Source organism: Berghia stephanieae, chromosome 2, assembly GCF_034508935.2.
Source record: "Berghia stephanieae isolate SIO BIC M18660-M18661 chromosome 2, UCSD_Bste_1.3, whole genome shotgun sequence".
Lineage (NCBI taxonomy): Eukaryota > Metazoa > Mollusca > Gastropoda > Nudibranchia > Aeolidiidae > Berghia > Berghia stephanieae.
The window spans coordinates 39,996,418-40,023,610 of record NC_088361.1 but is presented as its reverse complement, the minus strand read 5'-3'; the positions used below and the strand labels follow the sequence as shown (position 1 = coordinate 40,023,610).

Below are 27,193 nucleotides of genomic sequence, written 5' to 3'. Positions count from 1 at the left end.
AAGGTCTCCTGTCTCACCAAGAGATATTTTTCTATCAGATTTGATCTCTTCTGTCTTTATTTGATTTACTGAGTATGCCTGGAGGTCGGCTATCAAGAAGATTGTCATATAAAGACGATGTCGAGGGGGTGTCGGTGTGTTGGATTGCTTTTCAGTTTCTTCTAATTGATTATTTACACGTTCAATATACCTGAAAACACTGCTTCTACCTTATGCCTGAGTTTTATAAATTTTCTCAAGGCGTTTGAAAATATTACTGGAGGTTTCTCCTTCGAAAACAATCTCCTTCAATGACAGCTCCCTGTCGCTAACGGGCATCCATAAGGGCAGCCATTTTTATGTGCCATAAATTTGTCAAAATTTGATGGGATAAAAATTTCAACGTTTGGCTTCAAGAGTACATGCATAAGTCTAATTGATCTGGATATGACGTCATATGGAGAAAAAAAATGAACTCAGTAGGGGATTTGTCCCATTACTTTTTGAATCACCCTAGTACATGTTCACAAGTCGACCAATCATTCTTCCACTCTCAAAATTCTTCTCAAATGAATTAGAATACAGACTGTTTTTGTTGTTGTTTACTTTACATCACAGTGTATTCATGGGTCTCTTGGCCTAAGGAACCCCCTTCATGATATTATTATGTCATGTTATATAATGTAAAATACCTAATATTTACACTTCTTAGTTTAGTTCCATGCTTTTTAAAATCAGGCTATCTTGCTTTGTGTACATTTTTGTACCTATCCCCAATCCCAAACGCTGTAGGGGATGTCTCTATCGCAGAGGGGACCAGCCTTTCTTGACCTCCAGCTAATTTCAGGCGCCAACGTTGAAGAAACGTCCTCCTACTTCACCTTTCATAGTTTTGGCTACATGATCGGTGCTTTGGTGGCCGGATTTCTCTTCGATAGGTGGGTATAAGACAAAATAAACGGTAAGAGGAAGCTAATGGCAACATGGAATGTAATAAATGCTACCCATCGCGTTAGTATCGTAATAAATGAGAATAAACTTAATGAAGAAGTTGAGTTATAATTAAAATGATCAAATGTGATCCACCGTCTGAAAATGGTATTACACCGGGATGAATCGGACACCGGACAGACAAACAATGTTTTGAGTTTTGCAAGGTACGAGATTATATGTATACTCCACCACAACGTTTAGACATTAACTTCGAGTTTTATGTTTGAGTTTCTAAAATCAATTTCCAGTACCTGACTCATCTCGACATAATACTGTTTTGAGACGATGGGCCACAAATAAAAGAAATATACTATTCTAATATATATATATATATATATATATATATATATATATATATATATATATATATATATATATAAATTATAAAAACAAAAACCATGAAATAATCGTGCTCAACTTTTTGATAAAAGGAACTATTTATAAAATATTTCAAGTGTAATTATGATCAACTTCTACAATATTGTTTCGAGCATTCGCTCTCATCAGGAAGAGATGAGAGCGAATGCACGAAACAATTTTGAAACGTTATATGTTTAGCTTGGAATTCAATTTTCATCACCACTTTACACCGACAATATACCGTTTTGAGACTGTGGGTCCCAAATTTAAGAAATATCCCTACACTGCCTTCAATCTCTCAGCGCCAGGAGGCGCATAATGTCTGACCAATTTCCTTCCGTTTCATCCGTCCTTGGCTACAGGTCTCATAGTCTGGCTACTAATTCAATTTTAATCACTGTGCAGAACCCGCAATATTTGCAGAGAAACAAAGGCTATTAGAAACAGATGGCCACCTGTTATGCTTCTAATACTATTGTGTCGTATTTTTAGATTTACCGGTAATTCTGTGCTCGATGATAAAAATTTAACATTGGCTTAGCGAACAATGTAGATCCCCAACCCTTTTGTAAAAGAATAGATTAGAAATATTATCAATACTTGATAGTATCAAGAGAGGTTTTAAAATTACGTCAATAATTTTGTTGTGGATATGCTAGAACTGCGTAGAATAAATTATACTCGCAATGAAAACCAAACGTCAAAAAGGACTGAGTATTACGACCTAGCTGAATTTCTTCCTATTAATTTGGGTCAACGGATAATAGAATTAGACTGAAATAAAAGAATGTGTCAAAAAGTGTTTTATATTTTTTATATTTGCCAGTACTTATGTGCTCAATGATATTAATTTTACATTGGCTGTTCGGAACAATGTTGATCCCCAACCCTATTTATTATATAATATAGTATAACCAGTCGGACACAATACCCTTTTTGAGGCGATGGGTCACAAATTTAAAACCCGCCTGTCGAAGTTTAAATAAAATAACCAAGTCGAACGGAGAGAGACATTCACGGTGTTAATGATGCCTATGGTTGTAATTAGATACATTATTTATTTATCTTGTCCGTGTTAGGTCAGATAGCATCGTGTTGCCTCCGTATTATACTGATTCTATCATGACATTTGTTACAAGCAGGAGATGTCTATTTATTTATCTCGTCCATGTCAGGTCAGACTACACCGTTTTGCCTACATATACTGATGCCATCGTTGTCTGTTGCATGTAGGAGAAAAACCCATTAATAGAATAGCTGTTTCAATTATCAACATTATCAACCATTTGTTACAAGCAGGAGATGTCTATTTATTTATCTCGTCCATGTCAGGTCAGACTACACCGTTTTGCCTACATATACTGATGCCATCGTTGTCTGTTGCATGTTTGAGAAAAACCCATTAATAGAATAGCTGTTTCAATTATCAACACTACATATTGGAAAAAATATCTTTTTATATTATCGTCAGGCAATGTATACTTCAAAACTGATGTGCTCTGAAAAAGCACTTATTTAAAATTTTGGTCAGAAACTCGTCCTTCAGAAATCGATGGATTAAAATGACCCTCATCTTGGCAAATACTTTCAAAACCTGTGACTTCGAGAGTATTTTCGGCAGAAATGTCAATCAATATAAATCACTCTGACTTGTGACAATTCTTAAGTTTTTGACAAGTTATTTAAATCAATCGAGGTAAGAAATAAAAGTTTGCTTGTCAAAACAAGCTATATAAAAGGGATTACTTCGGTACATGACAACATACGTCACCTATATTTTGAAAACATTTTATCAAAAATGAATTCTAAAATAATGTCCCATTGCCTCAATCTGATATTTGCCAGGAGTAACAAGGTGTGAGAATAGAAGTTTTAGACCTGTAAGACCAGGTAATTTCTGACAAATAGAGGTTACTTTTAAATCAAATCTGAATTGGGAAGAGCAAATATCGTCACAAAAGTAAACAAGACGCTAGCTTTCCTTCAAAGAAACTTAAAAGAAAAACCCATTGGATTGATAGAGAGAGAGAGCATACAAAGCATTAGTGAGACCCATGGTTGAATATGCCAGCACTGTTTGGGACCCCTATATATCCCAAATTCAACAGTTAGAAATGACCAAAAGACAAGCTGTTAGATATACAACAGGAAACTACAGTATTTCCTCGAGTGTAGACAACATGGTCAAGTCGGGTTAAATTAGGTGACCTTAAAGGCCAGGAAATGTGACCATCTTGGCCGATCCATAGGTTTCGGAACTGTTCATTTAAAAAATCCCTCACATTTCAAATCCAGTCAGTAGGAGCTACATCCTGTTGGGAAAAGATGTTACGTTGAAGATCATCAAATTCAGGAACTCCGTATGATTCAAGCATGGCCAAATAGTATGTTGCTGTCATTGTTTCGTCGTCAAAAAGGAAAGGACGGACCATTCTTTCTTTGGTCAGTGCAAACCAGGCATTGACTTTTGGTGAGTTGTAATGACACTTCATCTGGTTTTTGTTTGCTCCAATATCGAACATTATGTTTGTGCTCATATATGCCGGACACGTAAAAGATTGCTTCATCTGAGAAGGCAATGCTCCAAGTTCATATCCTAAGATTGACATGTTAAAGGAAATAAACTTTCTAGAATAATGTCAAAATTACCCTTTTTTTACTTATGACGTCATACCTTAGCTACCAAAGGGCACACATTTTTAAAAATTATTTGAATCAAAACTTGAATAAATTATTCACCTATGCCAAAAACCGTTTGATGACATTTTAGATAGTTCTCGAGTTATTCAAACCTGAAATGTGTCAATAATTTTAAAAATCACACGGTATTATTTCAGATACTTATTCATTTTTGTTTCTATGTCCAAAAATAATCTTAATCGGGTTGTAATATATCGAAATCTTCACATTAAGGGTCTACATTATAAAACAGATGCAGATTCAGAGTCAAGAATTAAGAACTTTGACCAATTCAGAAGAAAAGAAACAAAACTATATTTATACCTTTAAATAAAAGCATATTGATTCATGCTATATTTCGAATTATAAATGCAGTTTTCTTTTCATGCCCGGCGGTTTCATACATTTCTATAATTTGAAATTCTTTTCTTGTTTTCTTTAAGCTTACAAACTATCGGGTGTTTCAAACTTAATGTCCTTATAGAGATATCAAATATCACAACATTTGTTGAACATTTTATTTAACAAATAACATTTTTGAATCATTTTCCGGGAAAAAGTACATCTACTAGTCTGTGGTGAATTTATTAAAGGAGATACTCGAAATTACCTCTTTTGCGTCCGTCACACACATTTGCGTACTCTCGTGATGAAATGATTTATGACTCTCTCAGAAATCCGCGAGTCAATAACCTTTACTAGTTGCTCCACTCAATGCCTCAGTTCATGAAATTCATGATTCTTGCACCTAACATTTGCACTTTTAAATAACCCCAAAGAAAAATTTCGGAGAGTTCAAGTCGGGGCTGTGAGAAGCCCAAGGATGCTCAGTACAACAGCTAATGATGCTATCACCAAAATGAGCTCGGATCCAGGTAAAGGAATTTTTTACTGTGTGGGGATCTGCACCATCCTAAAAAACCATTGCTGTTGCCATTCTTCTTTGCCACACAATCGACCTAAAACCGCAAAAATGCCCCGATACTTTGACATAACGATCTACAGCAACAGTTTGTGGATCTCCATTTTCATCACAAATCCAAAAATTGGCCCGATGATGCCTTGGGTGCTTAAAGCCACCCACGTTGTTACTTTTCGTACATGTCGATCTCGTTCGATGATTTCGTCTGGTCGCTCTATTGACCAATGGGTAATGTAATGAGAATGGATGATTCCAGCTGGAAAAAATTGTGCTTCATCTCTGAACCAAATGGTCCTTAAAAATTCGTTCTTCCCCATGTTTGTTAGAAACCATTGACACAGGCTCAATCTTTGTTTGACAATGTTTGGTGTGATTCCTTGATGAATCAAAACACCATAAAGCTTCATCGCTTTTTAATATACGATTTGTTGAGCTGTTTGACAAGCCAGTACAGGAGACCGTCTACGTATACACCTGTGCGGTGTCTCCTCGACATAATTTCGAAATGTTGCAACATTTTCGTCAGTGCGTGCTCTTTTTAAGATGTTAAACCGTTACCCCTTCTTTGAATGCCTTTCCGAGAGTCAACCTCTTTGCCTAAAACATTCACAACCTTCTGATTGTCTTGATAGACGGTACAGCGGTTTCAACATGGGATAAATACGGTACTCCTTGCAAAATTCAAATTGAACTTTACCCGGTGACTTTGGATACAGGAATCTTTCAACACAAGATGATTTTTTCTGTTGGTGTCCAAGACATGGCTATAGTGTCAGTAGCTTTGACAAAAACAAACACATTGTGACGAAGTAAGGCTTCCAAATGTTCATATTTACCTCTTCTCAAATTTAGTGCAAATTGGTTCATAAATAATAAAGTTATAGAAAATATGGTGAGCGACATTAAGTTTGAAAAAGTATGTATTATGTCAAACTCTGGAAAGACACGTTTTTAAAGATTTGACCAGAAAACTCGTCTTTTAAATATCGATCGATTTGACTGACCCTCATCTTCACGAGCTCCCAGGTTTAAGAATTTGTACCAAGAAAAAGGTGAAGATGAAGGATTATTAATTTTTTAAATATCTATATTATATTCTTATTTTCTCAGACTAGACAACAAACTCATGATGATAAGCGTCTCCATGACTTTAGCATCCTTCTTTATTGCCATCACTCCCTTGTGTACCTCATATATTACCATGTTGCTGGCCCATATTGCGATGGCAGTGATGTGTTCAGTTTCTGAAACTGGTAAGTTCAAGTACAGGTGGATTTGAAAATGATAATTTGATAGTGGCTGTATTATACTTCATCACCGATCAATTAAAATGCCCCCCCCCCCCCCTTACCTGTAATATAAATCTTAAACCCGAGATATAATCTAAGGAAAATGACAGATGAACTGACACTTCACTGGAGAATGGATTATTCATTGCAATAGACATGTTCTTACATGTGAGGTCTGATAACCCAAATTGTAATAGGCTCATTGTTGTCATGAAAACACTCAAGCTAACGCAGAATATTTCCATAAGTACAATGTTAAATCAAGCCCTTAATTGCGTTCGGTTATTGGACCTGCAAATATTAGTACCTCGATTGAGTCCTATAAAGAACATATCATATTTCTGTTGTCTAATCTAGAGGCCTTTCCGTGTCTGCTCATCAATTCATATCTATGAAGTAGCGGATGTCTTTTCCAGTCGGTCTTTATCGTTGTTTTGTAGAATGTTATTGGGATATGGAGAGAGAAGATGTCTTGTTATAAACAGAGGGTAAAATCGCAATGTTAATAAAGATACACATTTTAAAAGAACATAAATCCAAGCATTTACACTAAAATGTTTTTTTTTTTTTTGGGGGGGGGGGAGCTCAAATATAAACTTTAGCACAGAAGTGTTACGCTTTCGACAAGTTTTCTTCCCATAACACTGACATAGGAACAGCCAGATTTTCAACTAATGCTCACGGTTTGGACAACTATGCTTTTAGCATGGCCTTGTGTTTCACTGACTTGACTACCAGGCTAATTGAATCTAGCGATCATGTTGAAGCTTCAGTATAGAATATTCGCACATGCATACCTTCCAGTAAAAGTTGTAACATACAGGGTGATTCATAGACTATGGCACCACGCGATATATTATTTTAGAAAGAAAAACAATAGAAAAGACTAGCTTGGACACATGGGTGGTACATACTTTCAAGTTTTTGTTTCATGTTTTATGAACACTCAATGTAGCCATCACCGCAGCGGGACACCACCAAGCCGATATCACAATTCATCCCAAACGCACCGCAGCATGTCACGGTCCCACGGTCCACCGCGTTGATTGTAACTGTTATTCGATCTTTCAATTCATCGATACTTGCTGGGAGTGGTAGAATGTAAACTTGCTCTTTGACATAAGCCCTCAAGAAAAGTCACACGCAGTAAGGTCCGGGGATCTGGCAGGCCAAGTACAGAAAGCAATGTCTTTAACACCTCTCCTCCCAATCCAACGCGAGACACGTTTTAATTTAAATATGCTCTGACGCCAAAATGCCACAATTCATCTTCACCGAATGTTATGCTAACGACAGAGGTGAAATTGGAGATGATATTTTTGTCGCTGTGTATCATCTCTGTTATTTAATATTATACGTGTTGTTTTGAATGCATAATGTCAGCATTTGAGTGTGTTCCTCTTAGTGGGACCATGTGCTTCCGTCTGGATGAGACATAGGCGATCTCAAAGTACATTAATGGTATGCTCTTGGAATCTACACCTGTTTCCTATTTTAGTTGAACCATTCCCCTTTGTCTTACTTTGTTGTGTGCTTTTAATTGTGATCTAGAATTTTTACTGTCCCATTTTCTTCCTTTTTACTGGTGCTGAAATGACCTAAAGGTTTTGCAAGCGCCGTAAAACCCTTAAAAACAAAAGAAAAACAGAGGTGAAATTAATCCCCATTCACAGTACTCTATCCACTAATTCAGTCCACTACAATGCTTTAAACTTTAAACAAGTGCGTAATGATTTTGGCGTATTCTTTTAGAATAACCCTGTATTATTAATCTTGCATGAATATTTATTTTCATTTTTTTCAGTTATCACCGCTGACCAATTCCGTATATGGCAAGGCAAAAGTGATTCAGCGCTTCAATTCTTTGGTTTCACCTTTTCTATGGGAGGAATGCTTGGGCCCTTGTACACAGAACCATTCTTGGCCCCAAAATGGAATGAAACGAACAATACAGCTCCACGTCATGACCTAGAAAGAAATCACCAAACAGATACGAAAGTGTTTTCCTACAGTTCGATTAATTTGTCTACTCCGATTATACCTACTAATGTGTCAATATCAAATTCAGACAAACCACCAGGATCAGATCTTTTTTACGCTTATCTAATCACTGGTTTGTTTGGGCTTATATTATCAATACCATTTTATGTATTGTGCTGTAAAAAATGTTCCAAATCTGAAAAATCTGAGAAACAACTTAATACCTCGGTAGAAGTCAAAAACAAAAGGCTCACCTTTAAAGCATATGTAGTCCTGACGGCGATTTCTTGCTTTTTTCAATTTTCATATGCAATGATCGAAGATTCTTTCGCTGTGTTTTTGCCCATGTTTGTAATTTATAAGTTGTCATGGACTAAAGAAAACGGGGCATTGATAAGTTCATTGTATTGGGGACTTGGAACAATATCAAAACTGTTAATCATATTGTTGGTGAGACGAATCGATATGGGTATTTTACTTTTAATCAGTTGTGTTGGGATGTTTATTTCCTTGGCAGCTTTTCTCTTTGCTAGTATGTATCACATACATGTTTTGATTTGGATCTCTAGCTCAGCATTTGCTTTGAGCCAATCGCCACTCTTTGGAGGATTGTTTTCTTGGGTTGACACAAATATTTTCAAGATTGATGGCAAGGCCACGAGTGCCAGTATGGTTTTTGCATCAATCGGTGCAATGTCCGGTCCTTTGGTTCTTGGAATAACTATGGACAAAATTTCTTTGATGACTTTTCCATACATTGAGTTGGCTCATTCTGCTATTTTATTGTTCTTATTTGCGTTGGTGTTCTTTTTTCTCAAGCGCTATGTGACTCAAAAATATGGTCCCGTCAGAACAGAGGACTATAGTCACGCTGTGGATGAACACAATGAAGAAGTGGGAGAGGAAAGCATTAAAGAAGTCGCCGATCAAACCAAATTTGAGCATTTTACGTGAATTCATTTTAATGTCTTTTCTTTGCTTTCTAAACTAATTGTTGTTAGATTTGACTCATTCCAAGCTCTCCTATAACTTGTAGTTATTGTAGATCACATTAAAATTAATGCTATGGTAATTCTGTGTGCCATCTTCAATACTTAATGGTTTGAAAGGACGAATTGGGATGAAAAGTTTAATATCTGGAATTATTATATCCTCGTAACATGATTTTATATCATCACAAAAATTGATATAAAATTACATTAGAATGACAGGATCATTTGAAGACATTTGAATCTGACCGTATTTTCTGTGAGTATTTCCTTTACTGTTCTTGCGCTGAGATAATTGAAGAAAAAACTACTAAAGCCTTGAGTAAGTGAGATCTTTGTACAGAGAAATATTAACACTATATCGAGTAGTAATTAGAGTCTCCCGATGGAATGAATACCTGTGATTTTAATATTTTTGAATGTTTCATTTCCTTTTCAAGCGTTATATACCCTTCTCTACTGAATTATGAGATAATTTTATATATTCTTGCTGATGATATTATAGCAAATAAACAATATATCCGATTCAGATTAACTATGGCAGTTTGGAAATGACATTACCCTTCAAATGTTTGTATACTTGGCTTTAAATATAATGTCCTGTATATAATGAATATATATGTGTTCACTGGAAAATATGAGCGTGCTTCATTTTGGTTAATTCTGGCATAACAAAGATCTATAACAATGTTGAAGTATAAAAATTCCACGAGTTTTGATGTATATATATATATATATATATATATATATATATATATATATATATATATATATATATATATATATATATATATGTATATATATATATATATATATATATATATATATATATATATATATATATATATATATATATACTCATGATGATATTAATAATGATAATAATAATAATAATAATAATAATAATAATAATAATAATAATAATAATAATAATAATAAATAATAATAATAATAATAAATAATAATAATAATAATAATAATAATGATGATGATATTGATAATAATAATACTTTATTCATCCAAAGGAAAATTTTGTACAGACTAGTTGAACAGGTACAACAATAAGTGAGGAGATAATTAGGTGGTACAAGTGTGCGGCTATGTGGTCTTGCGGTATGACACTCGCTTTCGGATCGGAAGGTCCTGGGTTCGAGGTTCGTTTGGCGCATTACTCAGGTGTAAAATGAGTACCTGGTAGTTAACACCGTTGTCCGAAAAAAATCTTTAGTATCGCCTAACAGGCGTAATGTCCCGTTCTACAGGTTACATGTTGCTGTTGGTCAGGGACCCATTGTAAAGCGGTTTGAGCACGTTTAGTGGATATTGCACTATGTAAAAGCTCTATTTAAAGTGTGTATAATGTGAAAGTTGTAAAATGTCTAAATTGATTTGTATATTGAACATTATTGGTTAGTGTAGATAACTTAATATCAGTTTTTAAAATTGAATCAATTGCGATGATATGATATGGTTTTTGTATAAGATTAAGATTACATAAGATTAACTAAAGGTCTATTCCTTAAAACGAATTTTTATTTTATTTTTTAAAAACTCTGTTTTATGTTCAATTATCTTATAAATTGAATATTATTAATTTTATAATTTAGTGTAAATAAATCCAGTCCTGTGATAAAAATCTATAAATTATGGAATGTAAATATGGCGATTGCGTATGTTTCAATGTGTTTAAATGAAAAGATCAATAAGGTTCCTATTTCATTTAAAAACTATTACTTTATTTCAAAACTAAAGTGTCAATATTGCACAACACTGATAAATAAAGATGGATACTGTTGTTATCCAATTCACTAATTCGGCATCATCCAATGACATTGGCGAATCCAGTGAGTTTCTAACCAACAATTTAGAATTCTAATTATGAATTGTTATAAATTCGAATTCCAGAATTTCTGATGCCTTTCACTTTTAGTTCGTGCGGAGATCAGGCGACCACTCCTATCAGATCTCAAGATTGAGGTGTTTAAGGGATGGTCGCCATCTTCATGAATTGTGCAGAATCTCCTAAAGATATATTTTTCGACTGGTTCATCGAAATCTCCAATTTCATTCCTTGATTTCTGGGACTTCATAATCTGTTTGTTTAGCTCTTTCATATTCACTTTAAGCAATTGCTACCCAGGGACGGCAGGTAATAATGGGCAGGGTGGGCAAATACCAGCCTGTTTTTTCAAATTATATGCTGTATTACCAGGTCCGAAATAATCAAATCTAAATTAGATAATTTCAAAAGTTACTACTTAAAATTGATACTTTGTACTGAAATCAATTTGTGTGTATTTTTGATAGATTGCGAATCACCATGCATCCCGTAATACATAAACCAGGATACGCTCCTGTTCTTTTTATCACCCCCCCCCCCAACCACTCCACTCCACTCCGCCCACATCGTCATCTCATCGTCACGTCGCCTGACGGTGATTTTGCTGTCTGGCCTCTCTAGTACTAGGTCGGGCTAATTCAAATGAGCCCACCTTATTAACCAGTGTACACTAAATAGAGATTTTGGCAAACGAACTTTTTCTTATTTATTGCCTTACTTGTGCTGGGAAGGTTCCAGTATTGAATTAAATTTATTAATTTACTAATATTATATCAATTTAGTATTAGTTTGTGTTGTTTTAATATATTTGTTTATCCATTTAAATTATTTCTTTTTTTTCCCCTCGTTTTCTTTAGTGTTTCTCAAAACTCATTTATTTAAATTGTTTTCTTATTTGTTTGTTGTTGTAGTTGTTGTTTTTTGTTGTTGTTTTTTGTTTTGTTTTTTAACAAATTAATTTGTTAATTCTTTTTTTTTTTATTATTCTTAAAGTAATTACCGCTGTATTTTTATTGCCAGACTAAATATTTTTGCAAAACAATGTAATTTTCTATTGTATTCCCTCTAATAAAACAAAACACTTCTATTCAAAAGTCACGACTAAATAAATAAATAAAATACAACCACCATTTTGGTTTTCTCAACAATTGAATTAGTATACAAGAAATACTCTTCTGAGTAAGGAGATAGTTGAATTCTAAGTTATAGAGGAAATAAATACCTTTAAAGGAAGGGTGGGCAGATTCCGTACTTGCCCGTCCTGAAGCTAATACATACATAAGATGGTTCCCGATGAAGAGGCGGGAAGCAAGGGATTGGTTGGGTAAGGAGCAAAGATAACACGGTAATTATTGTGACGATAGTCAAACGAATACATGAGGAGAGATTGGTAACATTATTTTGTCTTAATTATATTGTATGAAGTATTGGCGAAAGCCTAATATTAAATAAACGTTGTTTTTGTTTGTCTTATTTTGACTATGGAACTGATACTGATACTTGTCATAGCAGACCTGCCTACTTTAGATAGGAAAATAAAAATCGTAGTTTTCAGGGCTAATAAAATCGTAGATATTTTAACTACCCTTTAAAAAAATCACCGGAATTTTCGTCTGTTTTGATAGATATCAAATTTTAAAAAACGAGAAAAAATAATTGGAAACGTAATAATGATGGTGATGGTGGTATAGTGGTAGCGGTGGTGGTAGTAGTAATGATGATGGTAATATTATTATTATTATTATTATTATTATTATTATTATTATTATTATTATTATTATTATTATTATTATTATTAATATTATTATTATTATTATTATTATTATTATTATTATTATTATTATTATTATTATTATTATTATTATTATTATTGTTATTATTATTATTATTATTATTATTATTATTATTATTATTATTATTATTATTATTATTATTATTATTATCATTGTTATTATTATTGTACGTATTGGTGGTATTACTATTGTTGTATTTTTTTTTGGTGGTTATTAATGGTATCAGTTTATTGTTTGGTCCCATTTGCCATTATTTTCCACTTTCATGTATGTGGTCATCAAATTGTATGATTAATTGGCGAAAGCCTAAGATTGAATAAATTTTGTAATATCGTATGGTAACCATCATTGTCGACGACATCGTCGTTGTCATCATAATCATCATCATCTCATCATCATCATCATCATCATCATCATCATCATCATCATCATCATCATCATCATTAACAACAACAACAACAATATTAACAACAAGTACAACAATAGAAATAAAAACAATATCAACATCACCATACAATTTCCGTCATCGTCTCCACAACTATCATTCTAACCAACAGCACCACCAAAACCACTACCATAATTACCCCTCACCGCCTCGTCTTCCTCCTCCTCCTCCACCACCACCACCACCGCTACCACTATTCCAACCACTACCACCACCGGCACAATCATTCTGACCACCAAGACAGCAGTAAAAATTATGCAATTTGAGCTCTGAATGAAACTCGAGTCATATCGCTGTTGTTGCTTCTCCATGAAAACTTTAAGGTTACTACGTACTACTGAAAACCAGAAATATGTAAAAGCAATATTAATATCGCCGTTGAGGGATTAAAGCATCTCTTTAATTTTTCGAGTGAAGGAAATGGACTTGTATTGTCAAGGTGTTGTCGCATTATGTCTCGTCGCTTTATTTTTTAGTTGTATTCTCTTTCGTGATTCATTTTTGATTACGTTTGGAAGAATTAAAATCTACTGGTATTGTCATTTCATTGTGAATGTGATTATTGGTGGTTGAAATATTTTTTGTTTAAAGGCGAAAAAAAAAAATCAAAAAAAAATTTTATAAAAAAAAAAAATAAAAAAAAAAATAAAAATATATATCATATATATATATATATATATATATATATATATATATATATATATATATATATATATATATATATATATTATATATATATGACCGAATCCTCTTTGCCCAACCACTGTAAATAGGCTAGAACCGCCACTGTTGCTACCCCAAGCCGCAATGTAAAATGTGATAACACTTTCTATTATTGGCCTGTAGAATAAAGTACAGAGAGTTTTATCTATTTTGAATTGCCTCAATTTGAAAAGAAAATGCATACGGTTGTTGACTTTTGTTTTTACGTATTTGAAATGTTCAGTCCACAGCAACTTGACATCAATTGTCACGCCGAGGTATTTATAGGAATGGACCTGATCTACCGACTGGTCCTTTAACCTGAGTAGTTCAATCGGTTCATATCCTTTTCTTAAGTCAATAACTAGCTCCTTTGTCTTACATGAGGTATTAATCATCACACCAAGACACAAACCTATCTATTTCATTTTTATATGCCCCCTCGTTGCCATTAACGATAGGACTTTGAAGTACGATGTCATCAGTAAATTTTATGAGAGGCACGCTTGGATCTTGACTTCGACAGTCGTTTGTGTATAATGTGAAAAGTAGCATGTACAATAGGCAGCCCTGAGGGTCTCCTCAATGTGGTTTTACAGAAGAATGATGAGGGTGTCATGGATGGAAAGGAAAAGAAATGAAGAAATTTTAGAAATGGCAAACAGAAAAAGATCACTGATAACAAAAATCATCAAACGCCAAATGGAATTTTTAGGACACATTATCCGCCACCCTGGTTTGGAAATACTCGCCTTGACTGGAAAGATGAATGGAAAAAGAATAAGAGGAAGACAAAGAATAACGTATTTGAAAGGGATAAGAACTTGGACAGATGAAGCTGAGAAAGGTGGCGCTGCTTTAATAGAATTGGCAAGAGATAGATCAGCTTGGCGGAAGATGACCTCCGACGTCTGCTTCAGATATGGAACTACATGAGATGAGAGGGTCTCCTGTGTTAGAGGTCTTTTTTGTGGACCTGTTGTCACCAACTGGACAGTTGCCAGTCATAAACTTCAAGAATCCAAGCAATAATACGATTACACATACTCAAAGCAAGGTTGTATCCTAAATCATTCAACCAATATTCACAATATGGTGCACACACATTTATTTTCGAGAAGTGTATAACAAATCATTACATTTCATTTAAAAACAAAGAGTTTGAGCGAAGTTTTCTTGATCTTAGTAAAACATACGAACATTTCAAACATTAAAGAAAAATATAATTTGAGTAAATTCCCTCACATAACGTAATGTTCTAAATGATCAGTCGATACACCGTTTTGTTGGATGAAGTTTCTCAATGTTTTTTTTTCCAAACTGCAACAATTTTCTAAATATTATCAGTGATCTGCTCCCAAAAGTCTTGAATTCTTTCCTTAAGGATCTACTCAGTTAAGGATGTTGTCTGTATATTTTTTTTTTCTGTCAATGACTTCCAAATACGATAAACCACTGGGTTCAAGTTTGGTAATGGAGAAGAAAACTTGTGGCGTCACACCTTATACTCTTTAGTTTCCTAAATTCTTGGAACTGTTTATGTAACCAGTCCTTCGGATGACAAATAATGAATTGGTTACACATTGAATCATAAGGTGGCATACCTATTTTAGTAGCAGCATGTATAGGCAGATTATAAAACCTACAGGACATAGTTTTGTGTGTTGGTCCGTTATATATCCAGATGACAATGTTATGAGTTTCTTAAAATAAAAAAAAAATATATATATATAGGGCAATATATTATATTTAAAAACTAAAAACCAACATATCATTGAACGGCAAAAGCTATTAAAAATTATGTTATTATTATTATTACTATTATTATTATTATTATTATTATTATTATTATTTTATTATTATTATTATTATTATTATTATTATTATTATTATTATTAATGATAATAATAATAATAATGATAATAATAATAATAATAATAATAATAATAATAATAATAATAATAATAATAATAATAATAATAATAATAATAATAATAATATCCCATTGATGCTATACGTATGTTTTAAAAAAAGAAAAGATGGAGGGTTGAAAAAAGAATATAATTTAAGTGAAGATTTTAGTGCGTTTTGTTTTTCAAAATAAATGAAAATGCGTTTAGATACTTACAATTAAGCGTTTAGGAACAAATCATCAAATATTAATTTGTACCATTAATGGCCATGTTTTGTTGAGGTCAGAAACAAATTTCAATTTTTGTCTGTTAATGTTGGAATTACTTAGACAGTTGGTCCATTATTTAGTGTTGTTGCGTTTTATTTTCTGTCAAATTGACTCAAGAAGATGATGGTAATAACAACGCGTAAAATAGAAATATTGATAATTGAAGAATGTCTTATGGTATTTATTTTTGTATTAAATCATTATTGATTAAGTTTCCTCCCGTCGACAGGGATGAATTGGTAGGTTGATATTGACTCTTTGGGATTCGTGCGGGTTTAGGCATGACAAAGAGCAAAGATTTATATCCGCTTGTGTTCTTGGTAATAAATGTGTGGTTAACGTAGCCAAGTAATCGACAATTAAGCTAATTATATTTGTGTAATGAGATATGGCGTTATAATACCTAGATTACATAAGACATTTGGATTTTATCACCGGAAATTAAGTTGAATTGATTTATGCGGAATATGACAAGTCAATCATTGTAATATTTGCTTTTGTTTTGAAACGCGTTTTTAAGGAGCAATATTATTATTATTGAATAACAGACTTTTGATTTAAAGTCGGAGAATGAAAAGGAGATAATATATAAATGCAATGACGGAGGCTTAATTATAATGGAAGACAGATGTCTTCAGATGCGGTTAACTTGTTATGAATAAGCGAATTATAAGTAACCCAAGTTGTAAAATGCAGTAAATGCATTTTGGGTAAAAAGCGCAATGGTGTAAGAGTAAGAGACGCAAGAATGAGTCATATCATGGTTTGATTTTACGAAATGACGCAGAAGGCGGTGGATTTTTATAAATACATGGCGCGTGGTTAAAGCGCAAAATTTTTTCGATACTATATTATGAGGCGCGAGATTACGTCGCTTTGATTTATTAGGCGGAATTAGGTCCAAAAACTCATTGAATTGTGCCAATTAGGGTTGAAACCATGAACATTGCATATGTTGTAGAATACGAAAAATCCTGCAATTTATGCTATAGAACCACTCTGAGAGATTAATATTAGTTGAGATACAAGCTTTTTAAGATTGGGAAATTTTGAAATGGACGACCAAAAAAAATCGTTCATTCCTATGGTGCACACATTCAAAACAAGGCGACCCAAGGTTGATTTACGTCATCCTTGGATTCCCATTGGTGACTATTTTTAGAGTCAAACCGGATGTTTTCCTTTCACTAAACTTTCGATTTACGAACTATCCAAATTGTTTAATCATAAATTTTATTCAATTTTGTTAGTTTTGGGGATTTCTATCGTGCAGAATCTATAATAATAGATTTTTGTTTATCTGATGTAGGAAGTATAATCAACTACACTAATAAAGACGAACAGACAAACAGACTCTCAGAATACAGCTCGATTACATGTCGGCAACCGGTGTTGGCACAGAAGTGCTCCTTTCCCCCCCCCCCCCCTAATTATTGGTGACAATGGGAACATGTTCTATCTGTCCTGTTGTGTCCTTGTGTAAGGCACTGCACATATATTACCTGCTCGTTCAGGTATAATTGAATGCTCAGCTAAAAGCACCCGCGACTGTTCTATCTGTTGTTGTCCAAAAATTGCTCTGTACTGATGGCTTGTTTTGTACGAAATAAGTCTTACATGTCTTGCTGGTGAACCATTGTGCATTGAATGTAGCGTTTAAAAACGGTTGCATTAGTTGTGTATTCCATATGAAATTTTCACAATTCATAATTGAATGTAGTTGGATTGTTAAAAGAAAGAAAGAAAGTAGAGAGAGAGAGAGAGAGAGAGAGAGAGAGAGAGAGAGAGAGAGAGAGAGAGAGAGAGGTGGAAGAATATTAAATATGACTAAACGAGCAATGCGTTTGCATGTTTTCAGATACAAAACAATGACAAAAAGAACTTCTCGCAGGGGCTGATGGGACAAGTTTTTAATATATCAACTAGATAACACCATGCAAACGTCTCATGCTTCAACCATCCAGGAATACATACGCTACCATTTCTTATTACATTTTGCTTTGGGTTTTCAACGTTCCTTTTGCTGAAGGGTTTTCCTCCGAAACGTCCAGTGTCTGTACTATTCACACCCGAAGCCATTTGTTAGCTACTGTAAATGGTCAACATAACAATATATTTAAATTATTGAACGCACATTGTATTCTCGATGTTATTTTCCTTGGATAAGTAATGCTATATAGGGAAAAATAAAAGTGGTAAAAACGCATTGGTTCTATAGCAGGTGTCATTTATATGGGTCTAAGCTACCTGTATGTCAATTTTCAATCTAAATTAGCACGGTTTTAGCCCAATTTCCCCAACTACAATGAATATGAATTAAATATATGTATTTACGCAGTTATTTCCCTTGTTTAATATAGCTGTAATAGGGAAAATTTAAGGCCTTACTTATACCGAAACGTTATGATTAATTGCCAAAGTGGTTCTATAGCAGATTGGTTTTTAAAAGGTATTGGTAACCTGTATGCAAATTTTCATGCTTTCAACCCGAAATTGCACGGTTATAGCCTAATTAACCCTAATAATTTATATGGGTATTATTATAAGCCCCTGGGTGTGGATCCTGACCTCCCATAGTAGGCAGGGAGGTACATGCTGTGTCTTCTTGTTGAATTTAACATTTATATCATAAAATGTGTAACTAAGTCGAAGAAGAAGTTATTGATTAGAATGAAATCTTCTGTGTGTAATTAGTCAGCAATTAGTAGAAATGGTAGGAAGTGTTACGATAACACAAATAATAATGATAACAAAGTCATACTTTATTAAATTAGGGAATTATCTAACGGGATTAATTCGAGTTAATCAGAGGTAGAATTAGTGGTTGCACAAAAACATGATACGCACATCACGAAAGAAGACACTTGCAAATATTGGTCATAACGGAAACGCTGATGAAAACGCCAAAACAAGACACAAATGATGAATCGGAAGTGAATGAAACGATTATAACAGCTACAATGACAGATACAACTCAAACTCAACCACGACAGAAGTCGGGAAATGTCCTAATCCCTTTGGTCTATCTACAAATATCTTGAAATGAAGTTATAATCTCAACAAACGCAACGCCAGGAATACGTCCAGAATCAACACAATTTACAATTTATAATCTACAATCTACAATCTACAATTGACGATCTACAACTTACAGCAACCTCGTAAAGCCTGTCATAGTATCACTGTAGAGATAAGGCCATATATTACTACAGACACCTACGAGATTACGTCATTTATCGGTCATAGACTCACATCGCCTATCATCACAATGAATGATTGCATCATTTATATGGTGTGTACTCACATGCCACCACATCAAAACTTGATTAATAGCATTATCGATCAACATGGAACAGATTTTCTCTTGAAACAGTCTCTGTCGGACATACACTAACACAAAGACAACTATACGGCGCTAGCCAATACGAACTCTTTGTCATCGCATAACTGAGTTCACAAATTTCTTTTGACTTGCTGAATAAGTCAAACTTCATTTAATTCCAAATATCGCACACTGCTAATTCTTGAATTTGTACAATTTCATATACAAATAGATTCAACGTATGTCATAGACACCCACAATTATCTATCCAATTTACTTGGACACTTCAATTAAAATCAACGAGGAGAATCGACCCAGATGCCGGAGATGCTTGGATTACAGTGACGTCACAAGACCAAGAAACCAGCGTTTAAATGTAACATTTTTTCGTCGGTTACATTGGCTGGACTCTTATAACCACCATCCAACCGGTCAAGTATACTTTTGCAACATGTAGAGTCTTTTTCGTCCCAATACAAAAGACTGATATCTTACTGTCGGTGTAATAATTTAAAAAGTATTATCGATATATATAGATTTTTTTATCACTTTTGGTGTTGGTAAATTTAAAGTTTAATCACTTGTAAATTAATTGATATCTTACTGTCGATGTTGTAAATTTATTTTTTAAAAGTACAATCGATATATATATATATATATATATATATATATATATATATATATATATATATAACTGATTTCTGATCTTTGGTGCTTGTGAATTTCAAGTTTAATCCTTTAAAATATTTATTTGGTATAAGTGTTGTTATTTTGATAAACTATTTCTTACATGTTATTATTCAATTTAAGTTGGACGTTTCTTATACAGTTAATCTCTTACTGATTTTTTTTTAAATTGAAATTGTTTTAAAGTCAAATCAAATTCTAAGAAAGGGGCGTATGTAAGAGAGTAAGCTTATGCAAAAATGTTACACAAGAATTCTGGTGGAAAATGATCAATTATTCCAGCAAATGGGTTAGTAAGTTCACGATGCAGGTATCACAGTAAAACTTGGTCAGTGAATGATACGTTTGGTACAATTTTACGTCCAAGTTAGTGATCTGGTTATCGTGTTGAGTACTAGTCAATCAATCTTTTCTTAATTGAATCAATCTTTTTAAAATTGGTTTTGGATTTGTTTGTGCATGGGAAATTGACATTTATCAAAATGATATTATATCATTAAATGCGGAGTATAGCATTAATATTTAGGGATTTAACGTTTCGAGTTGAGTATGGTTCGTTTTTACTTTTAGGGGGCCGGTTTAAGACTGACATGGGACTGTCAAAATCAGTAGAAGGAGTGGTTTGAAGGAATTGTGGGAACATTTTACAAAAAGGTATAAAATAGACTGTCTCTGATCAAACCGGGTTTCTACATTCTGCTTTTTACTCTTTAGGCTGCACTTCCCTAAGTCTTTAAACTTTTTTTGTGCTGCAAGTTATAACTTCTTTCTAAGAATCTTTATTTTACGAACTTAGAAATATTCCCCGTTTATTGAAAATGGTCACATAGACAAATTGACTTAACATTTGGATTGATTTTACGGATTTGAAATTTATGAAATTGATTGAATTATGGCCATGCTAATTGATTTGGATTTCGAATGTGTCACAAAAATAAAGCAGTAAGACATGAAACCTGGAATTTGGTCTTTTATTTGATGTCTTGATGTAGTAGGTACATTAAATTATCCTCCCTGCCTCATGAACTCTTTAGTCATTACTAACATATACAAGCCAGCCATTGTTATGAGTAGTTCTCATTAAATTCTGTCAATCAGATTATAAACGTTCAAGATTACTTATAGGTTTGTGTGTAGTTACGGTATTTCTGCTGGTGGCTGTTATGAGTATTTTTGGCTAAACGCATAGCATCAATAGAAAACAGCTGGGTGGGGTTCCCGACCTCCTGTAGTGGGCAAGGAGGTACTTGTTCTATCTTCTGTCCTCCTGTATCTGATATTACTTAGTTTTGTCCGGACCCTGGCCAGATTTCTTGGTTGGGAGGGAAACAGTCGTATGTATAGTTATGGTCTTTGGAAATGATATTTTTTTCATTGTAAATCATCTCTCTATTATTTACTGTTATTTTTCTTATTTTAACATATGATTTGTAAAAATCTGAGTGTATTCCTCTTAATGGGATCTTGTGCTGGTGTCTGGGTGAGACATGTAGGTAATCTCAAACTAAGTACACTGATCGTGTGCTCATGGATTCTACATCTGATTGCCTATTTGAACAATTCCCCTGGGTGGGGTTCCCGACCTCCCATAGTGGGCAGGGAGGTACTTGCTGTGGCTTCTATCCCCTATACCTGTTTTCCAATTAACCAGTAGAGTTTTGACCAATCAAATACATGGAATTTGTGACACACCCTCACACGTGCTCGGACAAACATAGTTTGTTGTTTATAAACAGTAACGTGAATGAAATCAACCTCTATCCAACCATTGTTATTGTTTTTATACCGCCAACTGGGTGACTAATTATCACACGATTTTCTCGATCATATTATGAACGCTTCAATTTACACATGATAGTTTTCTGTGTTGGTTCAGTTGATCAAAAGGTAGAACAGTGGGTATTTTACTTAGACAATACCATCGATAGTAAACCTGTGTAGTTTGCTGTGTCTACCAATCACTGCCATTGTTTACATTATGACGATTGTCCGAGAGGCGTAGTTATCTACCTGTCTATTGCTTTCTGTCATTGTCTTGGAATGGGATTACTTAGTTTTGTCCTAACCCTGGCCGATGTCATTGGCTGGGAGGAAAACAGTCGAATGTATAGTTATAGTTTTGGGAGATGATATTTTTTTCATTGTAAATCATCTATCTCTGTTATGTAGTGCTATTTTGTATATTTAATATTTGATTTGTAAACATTTAAGTGTATTCCTCGTAGTGGAATCTTGTGCTAGGGTCTAGGTGATCTCAAACTAAGTACACTGATAGTGTGTTCTTGGAATCTGTGGCGGGTTGTGTGTTATTTTTGTGGGATCGAGTCCAACCGATAGCTCAATGGTCTGGATTCGAACTAGTATGCGCGCTATGGCTCTCGTTACCAGCTGCGCCACTCAACCTATACCACAAACGGCTCAGGTTTAATCTAGGGGTGATTAAGAATTGCCTTAGGGTCCCTTATAACTTAATTGTATTAATAACAAGTGAGTTAAGACAATAGTAACTCCCAATACAATAATAACAATTCTATACATAAAGTTTAATTAGATTGTTACAGGAAAAGATAGAAAGAATAAGTATTTATTTAATATCAGGAAGAATAGCTCTAATTGAGTGGATCTAATCTATTATCTATTTATCTATTTACTTGGATATAATCATATGTGTCGGTATGTGATTCAATTGAAAATGGTATAAGCCCGTTTGACTTATCTTTATCCTGCCGGCTTGCTTGATTGAGGCAAATGTATCAGCTAGTTCCAGGGTTGGCTCCTGCTTGCAGGGTTTTCTGGACTTCACAACAGTGTGTTGTAGTTATGGACTGACATCAGGGGTTTACCACTATGCAAGGACTGGGAGGCAGGGATTCGGCACGGGCTGGGTGCTTCAAGGACAAGGACCTTCAGCCGAGGGAAGAAAAACTTTTACAAGTTTGAAATTGGAGGGATAGCTCTTCTTTCTTGGGCTTCTTAGCGTGTGTGTGATTCGATTCATAGATGAATTTGATTTTGTGAATTAAAGGAGCGCGTCTGAATTATGGGAATAGCCAATCAGAAGAATGTTCCTGACTAAGATAGCCAATGATATTCAGATGCTTTGATTAATACGGAGTAACGACGAATTAACGGAGAGCTAGACCTTAATTGCAATTTTAGCTACTCTTGAACGAGACAAGAACCTCAGGGCATATGCACGTTGGAGTCTTGTTTGGAAAAGGTAATCAGCAGGAGGTATGGATGCAATGGGCAGACAATTTGAACAGGTAAATAAGCCTTAAGCTGAAAGCGAGTGTTCCGTTATACAATGGGAAGGTTTCCCACCTAACGACCAATTTTTCCGTTAGCAAGGTTTAGAGCTTTATTGGGGGAAAGACTGTCCATGTTTTGAGTATTTTAACTAGAGGTGTTAATCTGCCTTGGCAAATATATATCGTCCACTAGGTTTGAAGTGGTTTTGAATGAGACGCTGACGAATGATAAAGAAATCATGCAGTGAAAGAAAATTGTTCGTCACAGAATCTACATTTATTGTTCCCTATTTGAACCATTCCCCTTTGTCTACTTTTTCCTCTAGTCTAATTGTACCACTAGGATGTCTACACTATCCAATTTTCTTCCTTTATACTGCCGCTGATATGACTTAAATGTTGCAAGCGCCGTAAAACCCTTAAAAACAAACATGAACAATTCACCTTTGTCTTATTTTTTCTTCAAGTCCTTTTAATTGTACATCTGGAATGTTTTTACTATCAAATTTTCTTCATTTTGCTGGCGCTGATATGACCTAAATGTGTTGCAATTGCCGTAAAACGTTTAAAAACAAAACACATAGACAACAGGTTAAGTAATTTACTCACAACATTTCGCCATCCGGATATAACATGCCGAAACACAAAACTGTGTGTAACATGACTTTTTATTGTCCGATTGATACAATTTAGTGAGAACTCCTTATAAACAATGACTGGCTAAAAACAATAACAAAGAGGCGAGTGACGTTAACTTCGTTCCTTTTATAAACGTTCAAGGTTACACATAGTTTTGTGTGTTGGTACCTTATTCCGGCCAGTGGATGTTATGAGGTTTTTTTTTGTTAAACGCATCGCATCAATATTCATTTCACGAAATGAATTTCGCTCTATTGGCATATATTATCCCTCAATATCGAGAGCCAGAGTATGGCAAAAAAATGAGCTTTCGTCAAAGCTACTGCCCGCCCATAGCGTTGATATCTTCCTATTACAAGAGACCCATCTTTATCCAGGCGCGCAATCTTCTCGATTCCAGATCCTAGGCTACACTGTAGTTCAGCAAGAGGAGGGGTTACGCTAAAGAGCCATCGAAGGTAAGGGTCATTGAGAGCGCAACGGGGTGAATAGAAATTCCGTAGAGGTAGGTTTTTATATCAACCACAAACCACCTAGAGCGACATGGACCGGTACGAATGGGGCTACCGAGACCGCAGCGACGCGGGTAGACAACTCCACTCATGGATGGACTGTAACGATCTACACCTAGTGTAAGATCCTACAGCCAATGGTACCTTTAGGGGCACTCGTCGCGAAGGGAACGAACGGTGAACCGCTGCAGGTGAAACGGAAAGTCCTCAGCGACTTACCGCATAACCAGCACTGGCCGTTTCTTGTCACAGCGGGGGTGACAATACCGAGGGTGCAGTCTCTAACACTCTGCAAATGGAACTTCTGAAAAGCTAACTGGGAGGAATTCAGTTTCTATATCGAGCGGGTTTGCCCTGCCATACCTTCCAAGTCCGAGAATATAATCAGATTTAACACCCTGCTGGTTAAGAGCGCCCACCGCTCCATTCCACGTGGCAAACAGAAATTTTACACCCCATGTTGGACGGAAGAGTCGGAATAGTTGTACAAAGAGTACCGGCAGACCCAGTCCCAGGACGTAGCCGATAGACTACTTCGATAAACTACTATAGTCTCTGGCAGAAGGAAGGAAGTAACGGTGGCAGGAGACCGTGGAAAGTCTCGATTTTACACACTCTAGCCGCCACTCTTGGCGACTGATAAAGAAATTGGATTCCGGACTGGAATTACACGAAGGCTGCACCAGAGTGTGAAGCAAATACAATTGCCAGGAAAATAAAGAACCGTAGCAAACGGGTCCCTCATCAGGTTTTTGAGCGCAGTGTCCGCAAGGCGTACCGTGCGATTTTGGACTCGCTACCTGCAGAGGAGTCGGACTGGATATCCCCGTTCCCGTTCACTCCCCGAGAAGTGGGTGCAGACATTAGCGTTATAAAGAACGGCAAGGCAGCAGGGATAGACGGCGTGTATCCCGATATGGTGACGCATCTGGGTCCCGGGTCACGGGCCTGGCTGGCAGAGGCAATGTCTGATGTCCTTGCAAACGGAAAGCTCCCACAAGTGTTGAAGTACACAAAGATATTTGTCATCATGAAGCCAGAGAAACCGGCGAAGGAGGCCGGCAGGTACAGACCCATATCACGACTGAGCTGCATGTACAAATTGTAGGAGTTTTGTTAAACCGATAGGGGCCGGTCCTAGACTGTCACAAGAACAGGGGGCTTCAGGGAAGGGAGGTGCACCACTGAACAGTTCATTGCCTCTACTACAGAGCATATTGAGTCAGGGTTCGAGAGAAAACAGCAAACTGGTGCTGTATTTATAGACCTATCGACGGCGTACGATACGATCTGGTGAGAAGGATTAATGCTCAAACTTGCAAAGATCATAATGTGCAAAAAGATCTTGACGTTGTTCTCTTCAATTTTAGGAGAAAGATACTTAAACGTCGCGCTGGGAGACGCTAGGAGTAAAGTTAGGAAATTGAATAATGGGGTACCTCAGGGTTAGGTTCTAGCGCCATGTTTAATGTCTACCATTAGCGACATGCCGAACACTTCCTCCCTGTAGCTGGGGTACGCGGACGATTGGGCACTCATTACTCAAGGTAAAGTGTGAACTGTCTCGGGATCGTACTCAGCGAGGACGTCACCAGACTCAAATCCTACTTCGACAAGTGGTACCTGAAGATAAACACTTCGAAAACCGTGGTCACTGCATTCCACATATGCAGTGGTTGGCACACCCTGAAACTGAACGTCCTCGTCGGACACTAGCTACTCCCATATGAGCCGCATCCAAAATATCTATGGGTGACGCTGGACGCAGCCTTACCCATCTGGAAGGAGTTGCCCGGAAGATAGATAAACGAGGAAGCGGGCGGGATCAACTTGGGGTGCTAACCATGCGCTCCTGAGTACGTCCGCCTTGGCACTAAGCTATTCCGCCGGTGTGGAGTAGAAGCAGGAACGTTGATAAGGTAGATGTTAAACTTTGCAAGTCGATGCACATAGTGTCAGGAAGGCTGGTAACAACGCCTAGATAATGGAGCCCGATAATGGCAGCAATCCAGGCCCCCGATGTCCGGGGGGAGACGATTACAAAGAGCTGGCTTAATAAGACCAAAGAGAGAGGGAATGGGGATACCCCTCAAAAGCGCATTATGGACGGTGCCCTTGTTTCGAGTCGAACTATGTCCCGTCAACCCTTGTATGCAGATTCCCTGACTAAGGACAGATGTGCATATACGAGATGGAAGTAGATTTGGACGAATTCAATCCCTCGAGGGGGCGGAGACATACACTCCTCGAAACTAGGTAAGAAGTTGTCAGGCTTCTCCACCATTCAGAGGAGACAATGAGTGGTAGCGAATCGGCTTCGGTCGAGAACCTGCCTAACGGCAAAATTGCTTCGTCAGTGGGGGACTTTCCACCTGTCCAACATGTACCCGATGTGGGAACGAAACCGCAGGGCATCTAATTGAATGGTGTGTTGTAACAAAGCTTCCGGGCGGGTTTGCAACGATGCACGAGTGCGGTAAAGAATTTGCAGTATGGGTCAATCGTCATACATAATAGATGAGCACCATTAGAAGCTGCTGCTCTATCGGCTGGCGTGTTTTGTCGCCTACATAAAAATCATACTAGTTTGTTGTCATAAAAAAAACATCAAAACTCCAATAACAACCAA

The 27,193-nt window shown here is 35.7% G+C and overlaps 1 protein-coding gene across 3 annotated transcripts in view; it reads left to right on the top strand.

Annotated features, from left to right (window-relative positions):
* The window catches only part of LOC144964858 (sodium-dependent glucose transporter 1A-like), a 66,526-nt gene extending 56,628 nt beyond the window's left edge, over positions 1 to 9,898 (top strand). For all 3 annotated transcript variants that reach the window (XM_078899572.1, XM_078899573.1, XM_078899574.1), the window contains 3 exons: positions 772 to 917; positions 6,044 to 6,186; positions 8,027 to 9,898. In XM_078899572.1, coding sequence (XP_078755698.1) covers positions 772 to 917; positions 6,044 to 6,186; positions 8,027 to 9,156 — 1,419 coding nt within the window. In that variant the 3' untranslated portion in view covers positions 9,157 to 9,898. The remainder of the gene's footprint in view (positions 1 to 771; positions 918 to 6,043; positions 6,187 to 8,026) is intronic.
* The last annotated feature ends 17,295 nt before the right edge of the window (positions 9,899 to 27,193 follow it).